This window comes from Mizuhopecten yessoensis, unplaced genomic scaffold, assembly GCF_002113885.1.
Source record: "Mizuhopecten yessoensis strain PY_sf001 unplaced genomic scaffold, ASM211388v2 scaffold2329, whole genome shotgun sequence".
NCBI classification, from domain to species: Eukaryota; Metazoa; Mollusca; class Bivalvia; order Pectinida; family Pectinidae; genus Mizuhopecten; species Mizuhopecten yessoensis.
The window spans coordinates 3426458-3446939 of NW_018404492.1; the positions used below are offsets into that span (position 1 = coordinate 3426458).

A 20482-nucleotide genomic window follows, 5' to 3' on the forward strand; every position below is an offset into this window, starting at 1 on the left:
TCAAAGGACGATTGCTGTGGAAATCTCAAAATATGTATAATATCATTTGGACAAGGGTGTCCATAATATGTATTCTACTGAATTCTTCAAAACCTGTTCCCACCAGAACATTAGCTTCCACTCTTAATGTATAACCATGGACCATCACTAGGGACAATTCCCAAGCCGAGTACAAGATACACGACGATATCCGTCAAACATCCAGGCAACATACGTTCGTGCACTTAACTAAACAAAAGAAATGTCCAGTCATCATTAGTTTGTCTGCACCTTGAATCAATATATGCAGTGCAGAATTGATAAGTCATTGAAAATCAGCAAGGAAATACCCTCAGAGTATCAGGAGTAAATATCCCTCACAAAATGTTGATCCAAGCTACACATACATAATAACCAATGCCGAATTGCCATCTCTATTTATAAAAAGCTCCACGTAGCCCTCCTTCATGGTTGGTTCCGTCGGTCCGCTTCTTAAACTCTTTAGCCCAACGTGTTTGTATCAACGCGAACATTCAGGGTGATAATGTGATGAATGCAGTTTGACTGTCGAAAGGTCTCAACACCTCCTACATTACTACCGGCTCACTTGAGTCCAATAGTTTAACATAGACCCGTGATCTAACGAGTCATGCCGGTCACATCATAACCTCTCGATGTCTGGTTAGTCTGACATACGTATTACTGTAAAGATAAATTGAGTGAAAAGTTCGCGTTTATTTGTTTTAGTGAAATCAAAGTATAAATATACCATGCTAATGAGTTTTCAAAATGACCAGCTCAAGATTTAAAATTCGAAAAAAATGTATTTGTCATGATTGATGAGAAATAAATTTGACATGTCAATACTATTTAAGCTTTTCAATGTGTACTTTCGTGTTGAGACGGCTGTGGTGTCCAACCAGGTTACTCGGGGAGCAGAGAAAACCAATGTCAACAAATCAAGTATTCAAGTACCAAACACCTTAATGAAAGCATTACGTGTGGTATGTCATCTCAAATTGGACGCCTATCTCCTTGCCACCGCAAAACCAGGTAGTCTGTTTGCAAACATGGGTATTTAGTCTGAAGTCGTTTGTTTTCTTTAAGCACTTTCATTCATCCAGTGTTGGTAACCAAACACGTTAAAAACGAACGCATAATGCTGTTCCAATTAGCTAAACACACAGCGAAAAATACGAGAGGGTTGGACTTAGTGAAATTGCCAAATATTATTAATAAAGGTACTGTTTGATTTTCAACACAAGGGGGCTGTGTCTCGCCATGTCATTTCGTACGTATATAGCTGTAATATGGTACTTGAAAATAATGTATAGATATGTGTAAATGTATAGACATCAAAGAGACAAAATGAATTTGAACCAAGTACTTCGATATGTACAGGGTAAATACAATGTTCTTAGAAGTCAGTTAATTACGAGACAGGACATAGCTGTATCATAAAGATAATGGCAAAAACGGGAATCAAATACACTAAAAGTATATAGATGAAAATGAAATGTGCGTGACTCAACTCAAAAGAGACATGATGGGCAACTCAAAAGAGACATGATTCGCGTCAACGGAAATGTACATGCAAGCGTATTTTTTTCACACGGCATGGTACATACATAGGCTTACCACGAGTGAAATATACAAAATTTATTGAGTATAACTTTAACCTCGAGGGAAATTATGTCATATGGATGTTGTAAAGAGTCCTAGAATTTTCTGAATGAAATGCTGAGTTGGGCATCTATTTCACAAGAATGCAAACTGTAATGCAAGCCATTTTATTATGACATTACAATAACATCACGTCTTGTTTTATCGTGCCTCTATAATAACCCAGTTAAAAGGATTGATGTGTATATTTTAACGTATATTTTCAATAAGAAATTGCTTAGGCATTGCACAGATAGTTATCATGTCATTCTTACGATTATTAAATGAAAAAAACCCCACATATATTGGCCGTTGATCAGTAAAGATACATTGCTGATATCAAAGTGTAATAACTTCACATTCTCCGAAATCTAAATCCGACTGCATTTCGTTAATTGTGGTATGAATGAAGTAAAGCTCTGGTAGCATTTTAGCATGATAGTACAAAGATTATAGAAATGCAAATGTTTGTGTATGTTATGCATTTATTGAGTTCTTTTCATACAGGTAAGTTAAGTTTTTAATGAAATTATGGTTTGTAATGTATACATTGTTTTCAGAACCTAAAGCTAAATATATTTCACTAAATTGATTACGTCATTATATTGTCATTAACACGACAACCTATCTATAACTATCAGCATGCTTTTATTTCCTTTAAACATTAACATTAATAGAACTTTACAATAACTCATACATTACTGGTCTCATTCGTTCATTCGAGGTTTCTGTTCTTTCTGACACTGTGTAAACAATTACCAGTCTCAGTCGACTGTAAAGTATGGAAAGGCGTTTGCCTTCGTGTCAACCCCGTAATCGGGGATAACTCGTGCTGGACCTTTAAACGGTTTAGTAAAACAATGTTTTAAATACTGTTTATGACGGGGCAACAATTGGTAACATCATTGATTTTTTGGTGCCGATTCGAGTAATATGAAATAACGCAATTTTTATCTAAATTTAAGTTCGAGAATCGAAACAAATTTCCTCAATAACAACTACATTTATACAGAATAAACATAAATTTGATTTTTCCAAAGTACTGTCAGAGTGACCACACGTCAAATACTTACCTTGTTCAAAGCAGCTTTCATCTGTGGAGGAATATGCTCAAAGTGACCTATTGGGTCTTCAACCACTTTTCTTTTCCCTCTAAAATACATCATATTAGCTCTTTTTGTAGATGCTAAGCTGATTTGTATATATCTCAATCAATCCTGACGTATCACGCACGAATATTGTGTCGCTAATATCTCAGATGACGTTCACCAGTTACTAAGTTTGTTTTAAACTATCCAAAACATAAGAAACCTATCATGAAAACATCACTGATCTGCTTTGAGTTTCACGTTTTATCGATTCTTTACTATAAATTCCTTGATATTAGCGGAGGCCTGCCAAGCAATTTATGAACTCCTTACTCTCCATCGCTCATTTATAGTTCACCCGAGAAACAAATGTCTGGAATGCAAACAATGGGGAGCACCTCCGCATGTCCCCCACCGAGTGACGTCACAACACGGGGGGTATGACAACGAGGCGGCAGTAATAGGGGCCACAGTTTCGAAGGCTGTATAATCGTACGTAATTGTTGTAAACAAGGGCCGTCTATTCCAGCCATATTAGAACGGTTTATTGACATCACCGTCGTAGGGCAAACATAGAGCCCGTGGATGCGGAAATAATTTCCTAAACAAATAGGACTTTGTGAGTGAATTGCAATATGCAGTTATGACTATATCAGAAGGAAATTGGAGAGTTAATATGACTGCGATACGGGCATGACGACCGTACCACAGATGACGTATCGTACATGGTCGATATTAAACACTTAGAGGTGTAAATCAACAGGTATTACGATCTGATTAGCCAGATTACATTTTACCTTTGATCCACTTTCACTTTGTTCAGGTAACCGAGTGTTTGTGGTCAGTAGATAATTTGCTTTCGTCAGTAAGAATTGTATACTTCTTAAGGTATTTGGTTATTGCCTATTCTTCGTTGGTAAGAAATGGATACTTCATCAGGTATGTGGTTACTGTGTGGTTATTTGACGTTTGTGAAGAGGGAACATTACCTTTACTTCCATTGGCGCACAATGTAGCGAGTGAAAAGAAAATGCATTATTAATTTGTTTAGTATCATTATAACAGGTTGCCTTTTGAGTACGAGTAACAATAAGGTAGTGTATTTGATGGCAGACGATCGTGTGTACTAAATGTCATGGTTCAGCGATATTTGATTGACGCTTAATAATGTTTGTCAATTAAACGATAATGTACCTCTACTTTAAGATTATTGCCATTCGTGTATGCTGTTTGTACTCAGCATTAATCTATTCACCGGGTACTTTCAATTATAACTTGTCCTTACAAGAGGTATTTGCCGTTGATCACATATCTTACGAGTATGAAACACGAATGTGTCTATGTTTGAGAATGCAAATTTTAATGAAGTGTATGAAGAATGAATATTATATAGTTTATCATTATATATGTTGACGAATTCTAGCATACAACTTCTTTAAAAGGAAAATGTATTTTTTAGGACTTCAAATATTAAAATATGTCGAGCTGAATTGTTTGTCTGACTTATCTATCTGTCTTTATCAAAACATAATAACAAATTTATTATATTTTACATGGAGCTACTATCGAATCATTCGACAAAACAATATTAATTAAATCCAACATCTTCAAATCGCAATCAACTGATCGGTGCATGAGAGGAAAGCAATCAAACACACCTGTGTGAGGGAAAGTGAGTGGTTAATACATTGGAAGTCGGGAACTTGGCTGTAATAGCTTTTTCTGAATCCCGATATAAAGGTACATTCTAACTGTCGTTTAGAAATCTTACAGTTCAACACGTCAGACTTGTCGTTTAAATATCTTAGTGTACAACACGTGCGGTCAGACTTGTCGTTTAAATATCTTACTGTACAACAAGTTCAGTCAGACTACTGTAAACCATGAGAACCGGCAAAGAACAACATTTCTATCAACGGTTTACAAGCGTACGCATATTAGTCTGTGTACTCAGAACACTTGTCTGAAATTCTATTATACATGTTCCATAGTACGTACTACCTTCCTTGGTGATCTACTACCACATCATGATAGAAAGGCAATCTTGCCACTGCTACACGATGAAAACACTGTTATCTTTTATATTATAGTTCAGTCAATTACGGTGACCTTAACAATACACGAGTACCCGACCACTTAATCTACGACATCCAGTTAACTGAAAAAACTCACTTATCAAGTTCATTTCATTTCAAAACATTTCATGAAATCAATTAGATTTAATGGGAATTTGACGACAGGATAAGCCTATCCAATCTCTCTCCCTGGAGGTACATTTCAAACAATAGCAGATGATAAACTATGAATATTTACTTTGATTTGGATCATACGGAATAAAACTGGAGGCAAGTTAGCTAGTATTCATTTAGCATGCAAGTAATACTTAAATATTCAAACAGTATTCCACTTTGTTTAGGTATGTACATGCATGTACACTTATAACTAGATTATTAAGCATAAAAAAGTTACAAGGATTTAATATTACCAACTTACCAAGTTGAGTTGTTTTGCAGACGCCATGGTTGAGGATCCTCGTTATAAGCAGCTTCTATCACGAAAGTTTTCCTATCCTGTCCCGTTTATACGAAGATTGCTGGTGCCAACGAGTTATCTGAAAAAGACAACATTAACACATATAGCAGTACAGCAGGGTAAACTGTGTGCAAGTAAGTTTAAATTGTTTCCAGCATTACTACCTTTTAACTTTGAAGAAATTCGGTTCACAAGAAAATAAAATTAACAAAACTGAAACATGGCTACAAGCATTGGTAAATTATCCAAACTAGCATGTACATAGGAGAATTTGTTACCCACTCTTCAATGTCCGACCCTGTACAGAGTCTATAAAGAATTTCATAAATTAATAGTTTGTATTATACAGTAGTGGAACCCCAGTACTTCTTATCGTGACTTGATTGGCAAACGCAAATTTCTTTGCCGCAGAAATATGCTTAATTCATTTCGACAGAAGGTTATAAGATGTGATTCTATCTTGTATGAATCTATACGATTTAATTATACAGAAACGGGCCTCATCGTTGTTGTACATATTACTAAAATGGTTAGGCATAAACTGAATAACTATTTAATGATGGGATTAAACACACAGGAACTGATAAACAAAGAGATCATCATCAAACCCCATTTGAATTAACGTGACTTGTGGTCTAATGTATTTATTTATATACCTTACAAACGTCAGTTGGTGTAAAGAAACAGATATCTGGGTGTACGGGTGACCTCTCTACTCTACCCGATATTGTTTTATGTCGAATGTATTAAGCACTCAGTACAGTTTAGTACGAAAAGTGTCTCAAAATATCTAAATTGAATATATACATACAATTTTGTATACAAAGCACATCTGTATATACTTATAGATAACAAAAAATAGGTATTTTGATTCATAAATATAATTGACGATAAAGAAATTTCCCAAAATATTTATTAAGAGAAGGGGTTATTTCAATAGGTCATTCGATACTGTGTTAATCCATGTGGATTCCAATGTATAGGCCTTGTTAGGTATTTATGGACCCTCTTCATTGACCTGTAATCGTTTTTATAACGATATTGATATGAAGGTGATAAATCTAATCAGCTGAGATAAAACGGTATATATATTTACTCCGTGGACCATCGCCGGCTATCGAAACATATAACATAATCGTTTCCCATAAAAGATTGCTATTTATTGAGTGAAACAGGTTAAGTCTACTTTATCACGCATTACTGCTGTAGTAAATGTACGGCTTATGGGTGGACGTGTATGTCAATGGCGATCTTGTTAAATGTGAGATGATTTATTAAATAAATTCAAAGCATTTAATTAGAAAGAAAAAATATTGTATTCATATTCATAAACATATATTTTAGTGAAAGTCAAACACATAACGACGTTTAAATCAACCAGATAAATATATCTAAATCAAGGTGAATTATATATAAGTCAAGCTGATTAATATATCTAACTCAAACAGATAAATTAAGTTAACTCAAACTGATCAAATATTTAACTCTACCCGATATTTCATATATTTAACTCAGATAAATCCATATCACTTAAACTGATAATATATTTATATATAATTCATAAATATATTTAACTCACACTGATAACCGAATTCAACTCAAACTGATCATTTAACTCAGATAAATTCATTTCACTTTAACTGATAAATATATTTAACTCAAACTAATAAATATGTCTAACTCAAACTGATTATATATCTAATTTAAACAGATAAATTAATTTCACTTAAACTAATAAATATGCCTTACTCAAACTAGTAAATTAATTCAATTCAAAAATGATAAGTATATCTTACGCAAACAGTTATGAATATCTTATACAAACTACTACAGATAAGGGTATATGTCTATCCTTTGATTTCGCCTTGTTTGTTAAGTTATCAAAAGTACTGAAATGACACATTGAAAAGTTTATTGGACCATATATCTACCATCTTACAATGTACGTACATGAAGTTAGACTCGTGAACCACTGATTATACATCGTCATCGTCTCTGAGTATTTGTGTTAATTATAGAGAATCAGATCGCCAGGTAGTCGTCGTCTAATACAGTACAGGTAATAACACTGACAGTGATATAAAACACCTGAACTCACTACAAATACATTAGGGGTTTAATTCATTCTATAACATTACATACAATGTACAAGGTGTTTAATCATAGTTCAAATACACTGAAGGTTTTACAGTAATTAATGATAAAAAAAACTTTGGTTCTTTTAAACATTGACAGTTTCTTACGATTTCAATAATATTTCATATGATTTACCATAACAAATATCAATCAGTATAAAGAACCATATGGTGTATACAATACACCCTCATTATCTCGAATGTATTCGACTTTGAAATAACGTGTAAATTATTCGACTTCTTGATGACGAGGGTATTAAATTTCGAAATAACCAGTGTAAGCGACTTTTCGATAATGACTTTCTTCGACTTTGAGATATCGAGTGTGTTCGATCTTCTGATGACGCTCGTATTTGATTTTCCAATGACGAGTGTATTAGACATCCAGATGACAAGCATATTCGCCTTTGAGATAACCAGAGCATTTGTTTTGGTGACAACCATTGTATTCGACTTTAGATGGCGAGTGTATTACACTCTGAAATAATAAATTGAATTTAATCGACTTTCAGATGGCAAGTGTTGGATTATGAAATGCCGCGGGTATTTGACTTTGAGATAACGAGTGTATTCGAAATATTACAAGGTTCATTTGTAAACATAAAGGATACAATGATATTAGCAATTTAACAGGAAGACGGCGTCCACAAATGTCAGAGTCACTTTAACCTGGACAAGGCAGTATGACACTCCAACCAGTCATATAATATTGACAGCGGGCTAACCAGAGATGCTAAGATCATCGATAAGAAAAAGCAGAAAAGATAAAAAGATAATGCAAATGCCAAAAGCTATGAAAGGGCTGAATCAGGNAAAGAAGTCCGATGTTTGTTTTCCTCCTAATGTCATAAATTCGAATGTGGTTTTTCACATATGATATATACATTGATATATATATATCTTCTGAACGTAAACATTTCAGTATGTTCTAAGATCACCCTACATATTATGCTAAAGATGGAAAAAAAACCATTTTCAATTCATTGTCTTTTACAGATAACTCTTTGGCACCAGCAAGCTTCGTATTAACGGGACAGGAAAGGAAAACGTTCGTGATAGAAGCTGCTTATAACGAGGATCCTCAATTGTATAGCTTTTGAATAAATAAAGATATTCGAAATCAAATGGAAGTTACGTATGGTAAGCAAACAAGTGGACGTGTGAAAGGAGGTTGCCATAACAGTTCCAAACAATGCGAGGGACACTATCTGCATAAAGTGTATATCAAATTACAAATCGACACTAAAAAGTATTCTCGCTCCATAAGTGAGACCGTTAATGTCGTACGTAATTGAAATGACAAAGTATTCAAAACCGTATACAGTTCAATGAAGTTACAGTATAACCGAGCACTTCAAAGAGAAAGTCACCTGCGGTGTAATTTCTAGCAACAAAGCAATCACGAAAAGGACATTAAACACCGTAGTTTGTGCCAATCAAATTAAATGCCGTTTTTCTGTATGTGTGATAAATGCATTATTATACCCTATCAATCGTTCTTGTGGCATAGCATATAATGTATATACAGAAGATACAAGGTGGTGAGGTCCAAAACATCTCTGGTTAGCTTAAACATTACTTGACCATTCAAATACATGATCACCATACTTTAACTAATAACATATTTGACATTCAGATGTACTTGTCATAGGTTTATCAGAAGAAAACTTTGCAATATAGCAGATTTCGTATAGGATACAGTCAAATTCATATTTTTCAACCAAGATTATCATATGTAAATCAGTTCGAATGCGTAAGAAGAAGAACCACAACATGGTTAAGCATAGAATAAAGGCTAAACGTGTCAGACCGCACGTCTGATGCTGGAACAAGAAAACAGTGCATAATGTCTTACATAAACCTATTTTATTTGTTCATGAACTAAATGTAAAACATATTGCGAAATTAAAAGTAAAATTGTAATTGTACATTTAAAACAACAAGAAGTTTGATCATAAATGCATATCTTTGTCCTACCTGTTAAGGCAAACAACCCTCCCAGTTAGAAATAAAAAAAAAAAAGATATCTCCGTTGTTTGTTGTCACAATATGCCTAAATGTAACAGGCTTCCTGGGGTTTTGTTTGTATACAAATGACAAAAAAATGCAACTTTCCACTGTGGTGTTACAAACCCACACAATGGGCCATTACCTTTACAAATTAAAATCCAATGATGAATTTCCGAATCTTGGTATTTCTAGTTCATATATTTTTTGACTTAATAGCACATCACACGCAAACTCTTTGATTTGTTTACACCCACTGTTCTGGTGCTCTGACGTAAAAATGAGAATTTGATGGTTTCAGTTGAAGTGCAGTTCAATGATTCCATAAATTTCCAATGCTTTATCAAGCGAAAATTGACAAATAGATATGGGGTAGTTTTAACACAGGCTCACCCTATCGAAACCACGTCAGATTGATGAACAGGTCGCGTGGCATGCTTAACAACGTACCCAGATCACAGCGGTGCCTATGACATCATAAGCTATTGTTAAAGTGCAAACCACAGAATTCTAGCGTAATCGAGTCCTGATAGATGGTAATCGATTACGATATGGTCGATCGCCGATAGGTCGGAGTCAACTGTCGACTGATGCCTGCCGACAGCGTCATGTTGTTAGGATATAAATTGACTTAAACATCCGAAAGATTCATTACACGAAGGCAGATTCGCTACAAGGCGATTTGTTTCTCTTAAATTTTCATGTGCAAAAAATCAGTAAGTTTTTTTTTTAACTTGACAAAATTACTTTTATAGCATATTAATTATTGTTGTCTTTTTTAAAATTATATTAAAAAGAGTGCAATATTTTTCTGGTTTTTTTTTCTTTTATATATATTTTACGTTTTATTATGCAAGTTGACTATGGGCGGGTAGTGCGTTTTTAAATTGATTTACTTGAACAGAAATGAAGTGGTCGTTTAATACGACAACTTAAAAATGTATTTACTTAAGTCAAAACAGTCAACAACAAAATTGGATTATGTCAATATTTTCATAGTATTAGCTCGGGAACACCTCACCTTTTAAAATTCTCACATAGACTTTTAGATTTGCGACCGACTTTCAAACTTCTCCAAACTGATTTTGATATTAAGTAAATAATAAATCTTTAATCACTGTACGAATATTGTCTTCGGGTGTTTATATAGCTATATTATAGTTTGAGATAACGCAATAGGTTAGTGACTTCGTGTGTGTTTTATTAAATAAAACGGAATTTTCTTATTGCATTCCTAAATCGTCTTCTTGACGAACTGAAATATGAATGCTATAGTTTAAATAGTTTGAAGAAGCACGATTCTCTGTATAAGGGCCTTTATAAACAATAACCATATATATTTCTACACAATTAGCCTTCAATGAACCGAAATATTTACAAAATAGTTGTGTGGTAAGTCTTTCTAACCACAATTTCCTGTTGTAACCGAACACTTCAAAGGTTTGACACAAACAATTAAAATACATCAATCAGCCGTTAACAAAAGTAGAGTAAATGGTTTTTTTTATATCAAATTTGAAAAGTAGTCTGTGCTGGTTGATAGAAGTCACATCGGGTTAAATTGAATAATGAAAGAGTTATGAATAACGTTTAACACAGTATAAGTAGTGAATTAATCGAGAACAAAATATATATTAAAGGTAACCATAAAAATTGATGCACAACCTTTCGACTTAAGTGTGCATATTAGTACGTGGTACATTATGTACGAACAGCAATATATTTAGTTTTTATACAATGTAATATAGTATATACGAAGTGTCAAAATTCAGCTTGTAATAAAACAGGTACGAAAATGATACATCTTTAGTTCGTAATACAATAAAAACGAACACTGATTTACCTTTCTAGTAATACAATAAGTACGAACGATTACATGTACAGTTTGTAATGCAATAGAGACGAACACCGACATACCTATAGTGTAATACATCAGGTAAGAACGATGATATGCTGAGTTTGTGAAACATAAGGTACAAACAGTTCTTTGTCTACTTTGTAACACAAAGGTACGAACAATGATATATCAAATTTGTTATATATGAGAAGTATGAAGAGTGATTCGTATAGTTTGTAATATATTAGGAACGGTTAGTGAATGTATAGCTTTTTACTTCAGTAGATGCAAACAATGATATAGGTAGGTTGTGTAACAAACAGTATATCCAGTTTGTAATACAACGGGTGAACAATTGGTGATTAAAAACATAGTTTATACTTGATGACGTGACAGTATAAATCCAATTGCATTATACCTTTTATACCTGTCGTAACAGCATACACGTTATTAATCCCAACGTTTATACCTGACGTACACAAATGTCACTGTATTAACCCTACTACTTTGAACCGAATGTAAAGTTGTTACTCCCGATATGTTATACCTGACGTAAATGCATTAACACTCCTGCTTTATATTTATCGTAACGTCATTAATCCCAAGGTTTATATATCAAGTTACAAGATAGCTATTCTTGTCTCCGGCTGTAATCGATAATGTCCTATATCACGAGAAAAGTTCACCTGCAGAAATCGTATATTAAGCAATAACATTTCCTGTTTTCGTCTGGCTGCAGGTGAAAATCTGAAATTAGACATTTGTTCCGTATCAGCATCCATTATCATGTCGAGTTATCAACACTGTACAGATAAAGGGGCTTAATGCGTGTTCCATGTATATTGTAGACGTTACATTGGACAATGCATTGGCATGGCGCCAGGTTATCTCTCCAAAGGTCACCAGCTTAATGAATTGAAGCATTGTGTATTTGATTACAACGTACATACAAGCTTCCAGCATTAATTTAAGGTTCTGTGTGTTATTTCATATATGAAGCTACCAGTTAAGGGAAGCGGATAAGATCTCGGGGTATTATCTGAATACTCTGAGTTCCATCATCAGGACAAGTAATGTCTAATCATCAAAGAGATAAACCGATAGTTAATGGAAGGAATGATTTCATAGTAAAGCAAATTAAAAAACTATCGAATACAAAATGAGAGAAGGCACCAAAAATATAGCAATCAATATTTATTTATGTATTTATTCGTTTTGATGTTAATCACCATATGATCAAAACATTTACATCTGTTTTAGGTTGCTTCTTCATACGTTCTCTGTACAAAAAGAGTAAAAGAAAACTGTAACTTAGGGTAAGGAGAGTGCCTTATACAACTAAATAACCTGTTGTATGGTATTGTATACGGCTTCCATTTAATGTGTCGAATATAATATATCTAGTTGTACAATCATTTTGAATCGGTGTTTGCTTAGTATTTGAGGCCAAAATATATCATGTCCATTAAAATTAAAATTACCTATGTGAAAATGTTGTTGTATTTTATGGTTGTCCATTATATGAATGCGTGAATCATCAAATTCCTTGTTCGCTAATGTTCTGCAGTGACTCAAATTATAAATCAATTATTTTTAGAGATCTTTAAGTATGCATACCATAAAAGCTGCAAAAATCCCGAACACCTCTTACCGTCTCAAGAATGTGAATTCATAAGAGTAACCTCTGGTCTTCCTACAGGTGTAACAGTTGATAAGCATGTGTTATGACAATCTGTAGGCCCATTATTACATCAACGGCACCTAGGAAGAGTTAACGAGCTTAACCCGCTTCAACTCTCGTCCTTCTATCACTCCATTGCGAGAGTTGCCCGCGGGTTGGTTATGTAAGTTATGTACCACTTGAGGCAAGACATCGGCACAACGTTTATGTCGCTGATTTAACGAGATCAAAATTCACCTAAAGTGCTTGTTTATACAGACAACTTAGATTTAAATATTGATTTAAAGCGCAATAAAATATTCTGTTGTACCGAGGCAAGGGGTATTAAATCGGTTCTCCTCTAGGCAATGTGCATTGCAATAAAAACGTAAGGTGTTTTTTTGTTGTTTTTTTTGCTAAATGCGTAATATATACGTCGTCACTATTTCAGTATCAGTGTAAATGAACTTGGGTTACGGCTTACAATATCACGTATTATAGCGACAATACAGGGACAGAATAATATTCCATGACAATAGCAGAAGCCAGGACGGTATTTAAAGCGTGAGATTCATGAACTCCCATATGAATCCATCGACCACAATTAACTACCACCAAAACATCCCAGGCACATCCCGAGAGGTCCGGAATCGTATCGTTTCCTTAAACCTCATTTGGTGCCCTTCGTTATGTTTCTTGTTAAAAATAAGTGAATATCTAGGTCAAGCTCGATGTAAGACATAATAAACATATTTTGATCATGGCAGACAACGGACAAATTACAGTTAGAAATCGAGTTATGACGCAAACTTTTGAACATAAACAAATAATATCTTCATATACACATGAATAAGTCTTAAGACTTGAATATAAATACATATTAACATATTCACTAAACTGATTCGATTCCAAAAATCTTCATGAATCTTCAGGAAATTCTTCGTGTTTCATTTCAATACCACAAATCGAAGTATATATTTATGCCTCAATATTTACTATGCTGAATATAATCTACCTCTTATGCTTTTTCATTGATCTCTTTAAATTCACCCACATTATCAAATACGTAACGAGTACATGAAATGAAAGTGACAAGTTGTGTGGGCATAAAACCCATACAGAAAGAATCTTACCTTTATGGGAATGTTTCCTAACGCATCAGGAATGAACTAAAACGTTTCTGTTTTGGAAACATCGCTATACTTTGGACCATTTGATAAACAAAAACACGTTTTATACCACTGTATGTTAGGTTATGGTATTATAAATAATGTTATTGACGGATAGTCAATCGTCATATGAGACCGAGCAACTTACGGAATTAGGTTATTGGGATAGTTTAGCCAATTTAACTTATATAAAACAATGTGTTTGGGTTAACACAATTTATAACATGCAAAGCCATATTTCAAAATAAGTCGTTGCTTTCATTTCATTTTACAAAATGAATTTTAAAACCGGATGAATATCTCGTTAATCTAACAAAACTTTAACATAAATGTTCTGATCGGCGTTCATTGATGAACATTTACAACAATGTTTACATCCATTCCGGTGACGTAGGTGCCGTGTAAGATATGTTTAGGGATTGGAGTCGAACCCATATCAACTGCAATCATCATGTACTTCACGCAAGGGGAGAGTACTCTTCACGGTCTGAGTATACAAACAGTGGCAGTTTTATTTCCCTATTTCACTCTCGATGAAAGGATAAGACATGGCCGCCGTACTTAATAACAGCGGTAGATTTATGATACACGGCATAGGTAGTATTTGCTTTGTCCACAAATACGCAATATTAATGAACTAAGCTCATACCCTAAATCTATAAAACTCAATGAATACGCATGTTTTAAAGTCATAAATAAATGTTCCACCAGATAATTGTACGGCGACATTACCAAAATGGTATTTAAAAGTATGTCTCGGATACGTGCTATAAACCAGTTGATTATGTAAGAAATTTCTACAAACGATCTGTACCTGGTCACGTACTTACGTTATGACGACACAATTACAAAATAAAACAGGAAAACACCATTAGGTGTTATTTAACCTAGTTCCTATCAAACATATCATATACACGCGAATTTGCATCAACGATATTTTGTATGCTGCAATATTTTCTCCCTACACTGTGCAAGTAATAAAGGCATGTACACAACCCCTAAATCACGCGGAATACGTACGAGAGAAACATTGACATCAACACATTATTACACTTAAAAATCACTTGCCTTGATGAAAGCACGTTAAAATGTTTAATGCTTTCATTCATTTGTGTGAATTTAAAGTACAGTTTTGCATCTGTCAGTTCGTTGATTCATTTTTCAGAGTAGATTTTGATCATACAAAATAATAACTAAAATAATAACATACTACGTTTGCATAGCACAAAGATACGAAAGACAACTGTAAGGACTGAGGAGGAAAGACATTGTAACCTATCAAACATATTAGTTTAACCCCGTCCCCACCCCTAAACGTGTGACACATCTAGTCTTTCATAAAATACAGAAAAATATGTTAATCACCAACGATCTGTGACCGAATGAACAAAAACTTACTCGTAGCAGACTCAGTGTGATATCTCCAATTCCAAAGGCGCAAATCAGGCCATTACATTTGATCGGTGTAGATGAAAGAATAACAGACAGAAAACCTTTGTTAGGTAGCGTACTGGTCAACAGGACTGTTACATCCTGAAAAGTATTAGTATCTAGAGAACTCGCTGGAAGACCGACTCGTATTTAACATGTATAGACGACATAGGTTTTGTTTGTATGCGGTGATGTTGAAAATGTGTTGTGAAGCCTACCTTTACACCCCATACAAGTATTACTTCACCATGTGGTTTCCAATCACTGGGAAATCAGGTACTATATGGTATATACTATATGTATATTTTAAAGTACAATATTTGAAATTATCCCTATGGTTCTGTTTAATATAATTTCCAGAGATAATCCTTATATTACCCTGTGATAAATATATGTATGTATTGACTTGTAATACACTGTGATATTTTCTAATGTTCTAAATGCAATTCTGTAATATTTAGAGATACAATATAATAGGTTGTCTTAATAATGTATTGTACTATTTGACTGCTTTTTCTATTTTATTGTATGTCATATGTCTCTGTATGCGTGATGTGCTGTTGTTTTATATATGTATATATAATGTGTTTTACAGGGCCATATTGTAAACTAGATGAAAATCTAAATATGTTACCCTGTCTAAATAAAAGAATTTATTATTATTATTATTATTTATTATTATGTGGCCATTCCATTCATCTAGAATTCAACATCGATACTAAAAGTTGGCAGAATGAAAACCCATGTCTAATGCATTCTGAAATACAAAGTGAATGGGAAAGGTCCGTTTATAAACCCTGTTTATGTTACTTCAAAAAAATTTCAGAAGAAAAGATAATTTATTCTTAAACTAGTATTTCATAAATAAAAAAAAACGTGCCAGCTACAAGTTTCGACGAAGATTGTGGACTGAAAGTTCACCAGCAGGTTTAACCACCTTCTGACGTAAGATTATCGGTAATATACCTAAATAAGAGGCATTTGTAAGTAAGTTATGAACACTTACACAATAGTTCCTGAAAAATACTGTTAAACACTAAATTCAGAGGTACGAAAAGATATGCAATAAGGTTATAAATATGTACAGCTTGTTACAAAGACTTCATTACAGATTAAAATGAAGTGTATGTCCTGTACATAAGGTGTATTGTTCTGTTGTATAATACATTGGTAGGTCAGAATTGAAAGTCAATCGTATGACATAAACTATACAGTCAGAACAAAATACAACAAGATGACTTAACAAAATCCAGAGCTACGATAATATGTCAGATTTTGACATTTAAACCTCAGACGAATAACACAATGTTATCATGATAAGCTCTCTAAGTCATAAGATTTACCCAAATCTTCTGTCTTTTATCGGTTAATCTATCCAAATCATATTAAAATTTACATAGAAGCATATTGTGTCTTCTCGAATCTTTTATAAAGTAATGTCAATATCTAAACAATGGTATGATTCTATCACAGGACGTTAAGATCTGTGTCAATATATAACTCATATAGGTGCATGGTTGTCACGACCAAGTACGAAAATCACGGTCTGCGCTGAAACAGGTGACATGTCACAGGGTTACTTTGATTAATTGTTATCATTTAACAATATCGGGGTTATTAGGAATATCCTCGTAGGGGGGAAATACTGGAGAAGCTGAAATTAAGCTGATGTCTTGTGAAAACAGTTCATAATCATATTACACGAAGGAGTGAGACCTTTATTATAACTTTTCAACATTAACGCTTTAAGCATATTATGACTGGTACTACAATGATAGAGCACAAGAGTCTATTAATACTATACTACATAAACATTGACGTAACGAAACCTGTCCTTACCGAATAATTTGATCGCTGGTAAGAAAAAAGAAGTCGATAAACTTGGTTTTCAACACAGTAAAATAAAATTTCCAATAAATAGCAAAATGTCCTTAAAATTAATTGTCTGTGAAGTCGAGTTTCACTATTCATAGTAACACATGGTTTATCATATATGGTAGGATTCGACATAAATAACTCTCTGTCGTATTGAAATCATGTTCAAATTTAGAATCATTCATATTTTCACTTTTATAAATATACTGCTTAAAGTATATGAAGATATACGACTTCAAAGAACAACTTATATTGACTTATCGAAGAGTTGAGAATAGAGCCGTTGATGTCCATATATAGTTAACACGGTGAACGTAGATATACTCTACATTTGAGCAACCTTGAATAGATATATCTAGTTCTCGTAATAAAAGAGACCAATGGTAGATCAATGATACCTGTATCGTCAGTAACTCACAACGTGTATGTGATTCTTCTTATGCCTTACTTTGAGATAGTATATGCCATATCAAATTACAGGCAATCAAAACCAACAACGAATCCTTTAACATTGCCGACAATCCCTGTTTTAATTAAACGTCATAAAAGTTTCAAATGTATTAATTGATTTCTTTTTTAGGATATGGATAGTGAACTACATACCGTATCGGTTTCTTCAAAACAAGAGAAATATGTCAAAACCAAAATGGTTATCATTGCTCGAAAAACGTTTATGCTTTAAATAGAAATATTAACATTCCTTGGGTTCAATATTTGTAATTGACAACATACAAATAGAATTAATAGTCATACCAATCACATGTGTCCCAGACAACTAGATTTTATTTTAAAATATTTCGATGGAAGTAGATCTGGAAAATTCATACAGGGAACCTCAGACAAGTTATCGTTACATGACTGAGGACAATACTACTGTCTTATGAAATAAAATAAAAAGGGGAGGGGGAAGCACCCGTATGTTTGCCAGCCAGTGCATAATATGTGATCATGTTAGATCTAGCACATTGTTAATACATCATGTATATTCAATAAAAGTTACAAACATGTAGGTAAATAGATCAACACACGACTAAAATACATTAACAGAATTTAAATGTATAAAATCGGTTTGATATGATCTTACAGAAATGGATAAATATAAAATCAGTCACATGTTAAAGGAGAGAAATAAAATGTGAGTATTACCGTTCGTCGTTGAAATTATCTGAACCTTGGTGAATTGCAGTTTTGAGATCTGTATCATCCGGGTTCCGTAGTCTCTTTGCTATATGTCATGTGCATCATATGACCTTCGTACAATACGAGACCAACTACTGAATGTCGAAGTGAAAAAATATAGCTAAGAGGCACTGTGTTATTTTTCATATATCTGTGTTCGAATAGGTTTAGTGAATTATGTAACAACCGTTAAATAACCAGATCACCAACATAACGATGAGAATGATATACAGTAAGCCCTAAGCTCTAATGTTGCGCCGTACAATACGGCTTTACTCTAGCGTACCACCCGTTAACACTCTAGCTTATCCTTACGTCATAAAGACAGCGTGAACAGTCCAGTGTATTTTAGATGCCTTTGAAAATCCTAGTGTATTCTACAGACAATATCGACCGTGAACTTTCTAATATAACTTAAGACCAACAACCAACAACACAAGCCGAACAACAAAACATAAACACTTACCCAGTAGAGACTCCCTACGTTGTCAAACAATACCGAACGAAAATGTGTACTCGTATATCGGACAATGCTAAACAAATGTGCTATCAAACAATAACAATCACTGTAGCTAAAATCGTAAATATGGAAATGAACGACAAAAGAAAACATAGTATCAACCTCAGTAGGCAACGAACGGTTATATTACAATTTTCCGCAAACCATGGTCAACTGATATATGAACGTATATATAAATGTCGATTCTATATGCTGATAAGTCGGTAATGTTTGTATAAGCCTCAAGATTAACTAAACTAAAATAAACTAAACTAAAATAAACTAAAGCTCAGCGGCACTGCCTTAATTTTATTTCTACCTGTGTTCAAATAGATTTAGTGAATCATGTAACACACGTTAACAAACCAGATCGTCAACATAACAGTGAGAACGATATGTCATTCAAAGATCGTGTTTAACGAGTTTATTAATTAAGTGTCATTGAAGCAGGCTGTCACTGACATGCAATTGTACAGCGTTCATAACTGACAAGGCGTAAGTAATCCCTACTACATTCTTGTCAAGTCCCACTTTTTTTTAATAAGACTTAATATTTGCCATCCTCCATTTTTATACTTTTAAAATTAGAACAAGTCATCTGTAATCTTGCTAAACGCTAAAACCAATACATAAATTGCATAGAACATGTTAAACTATTACATTTACGCTGTTATTTTGTCAAATAGGGGCCATTATACAGGTAGCTATTATTGGTTTCTCCCGATAACACGTTCTAGAGATCACTTATAAAAATTGCATTCTGCATAAGAAATAGTGAAAGCAATGCAACGATTAAGAAAACACTGAAACCTTCTACAGAAGTAAACTTACTTGAGCTTGATGTGAGTGAGCTATGCCGGCATCAGAATAAAAATGTATATCAATTACAGCCTATATTAGATGTATACGGTCAGCGTTTCGTCAGTAAACTTAAGCTGTCCGTTAACTGGTTTGTTTATGCAAAGTCTTATCACATAACAGTTTTCTTGACTGTAATCTGACTTTCAGCATAGAGCTGTCTGCGTGTAGTACTCTTTGAGATCGATTTAAAAGGGTGTATACAAAAATGTAAGTGAAATATTTTGTCAGTAAGTCGAGAAAAAAACATGTCGGCGATTTCAAAGGTGATAAAGTTCAATCACGGTTCATAAGCGTACCACGTGGTCAGACACACACAGAAATTTATGAAATGGAACAAAGTCGTTTTTTGGACCATGAAAAAGACGTCATTCGAATCTTTGATTTAAAAACAGTTGACTTTAAAAAGAAAATACTCCTTTGTACGTGTATTAATCATTATATATATATGTACTGTTTCGATAACATAGACATGGTTTTACTGATTTCTTAAGCTATGCAATGCTTTACACGTCAGGCCTACTACAGGTCATAAGCCAGGACACTTAACAAAATATTCTTCATGTGAAAA

At 33.7% G+C, this 20482-nt stretch overlaps 1 protein-coding gene across 5 annotated transcripts in view; it reads right to left on the reverse strand.

Annotated features, from left to right (window-relative positions):
• The window catches only part of LOC110445622, a 31739-nt gene that overhangs the window by 4881 nt on the left and 6376 nt on the right, over positions 1-20482 (reverse strand). Inside the window, exons 1-2 of one of the 5 annotated variants that reach the window (XM_021490316.1) lie at positions 19885-19906; positions 5223-5340 (exon numbers count right to left, since the gene is read on the reverse strand). In XM_021490316.1, coding sequence (XP_021345991.1) covers positions 5223-5249 — 27 coding nt within the window. In that variant the 5' untranslated portion in view covers positions 5250-5340; positions 19885-19906. Of the gene's footprint in view, positions 1-2714; positions 3043-5222; positions 5341-12891; positions 13019-18521; positions 18638-19884; positions 19907-20482 lie in introns of those variants that run through there. The other 4 variants (XM_021490315.1, XM_021490317.1, XM_021490314.1 and 1 more) reach the window with 4 other exon arrangements.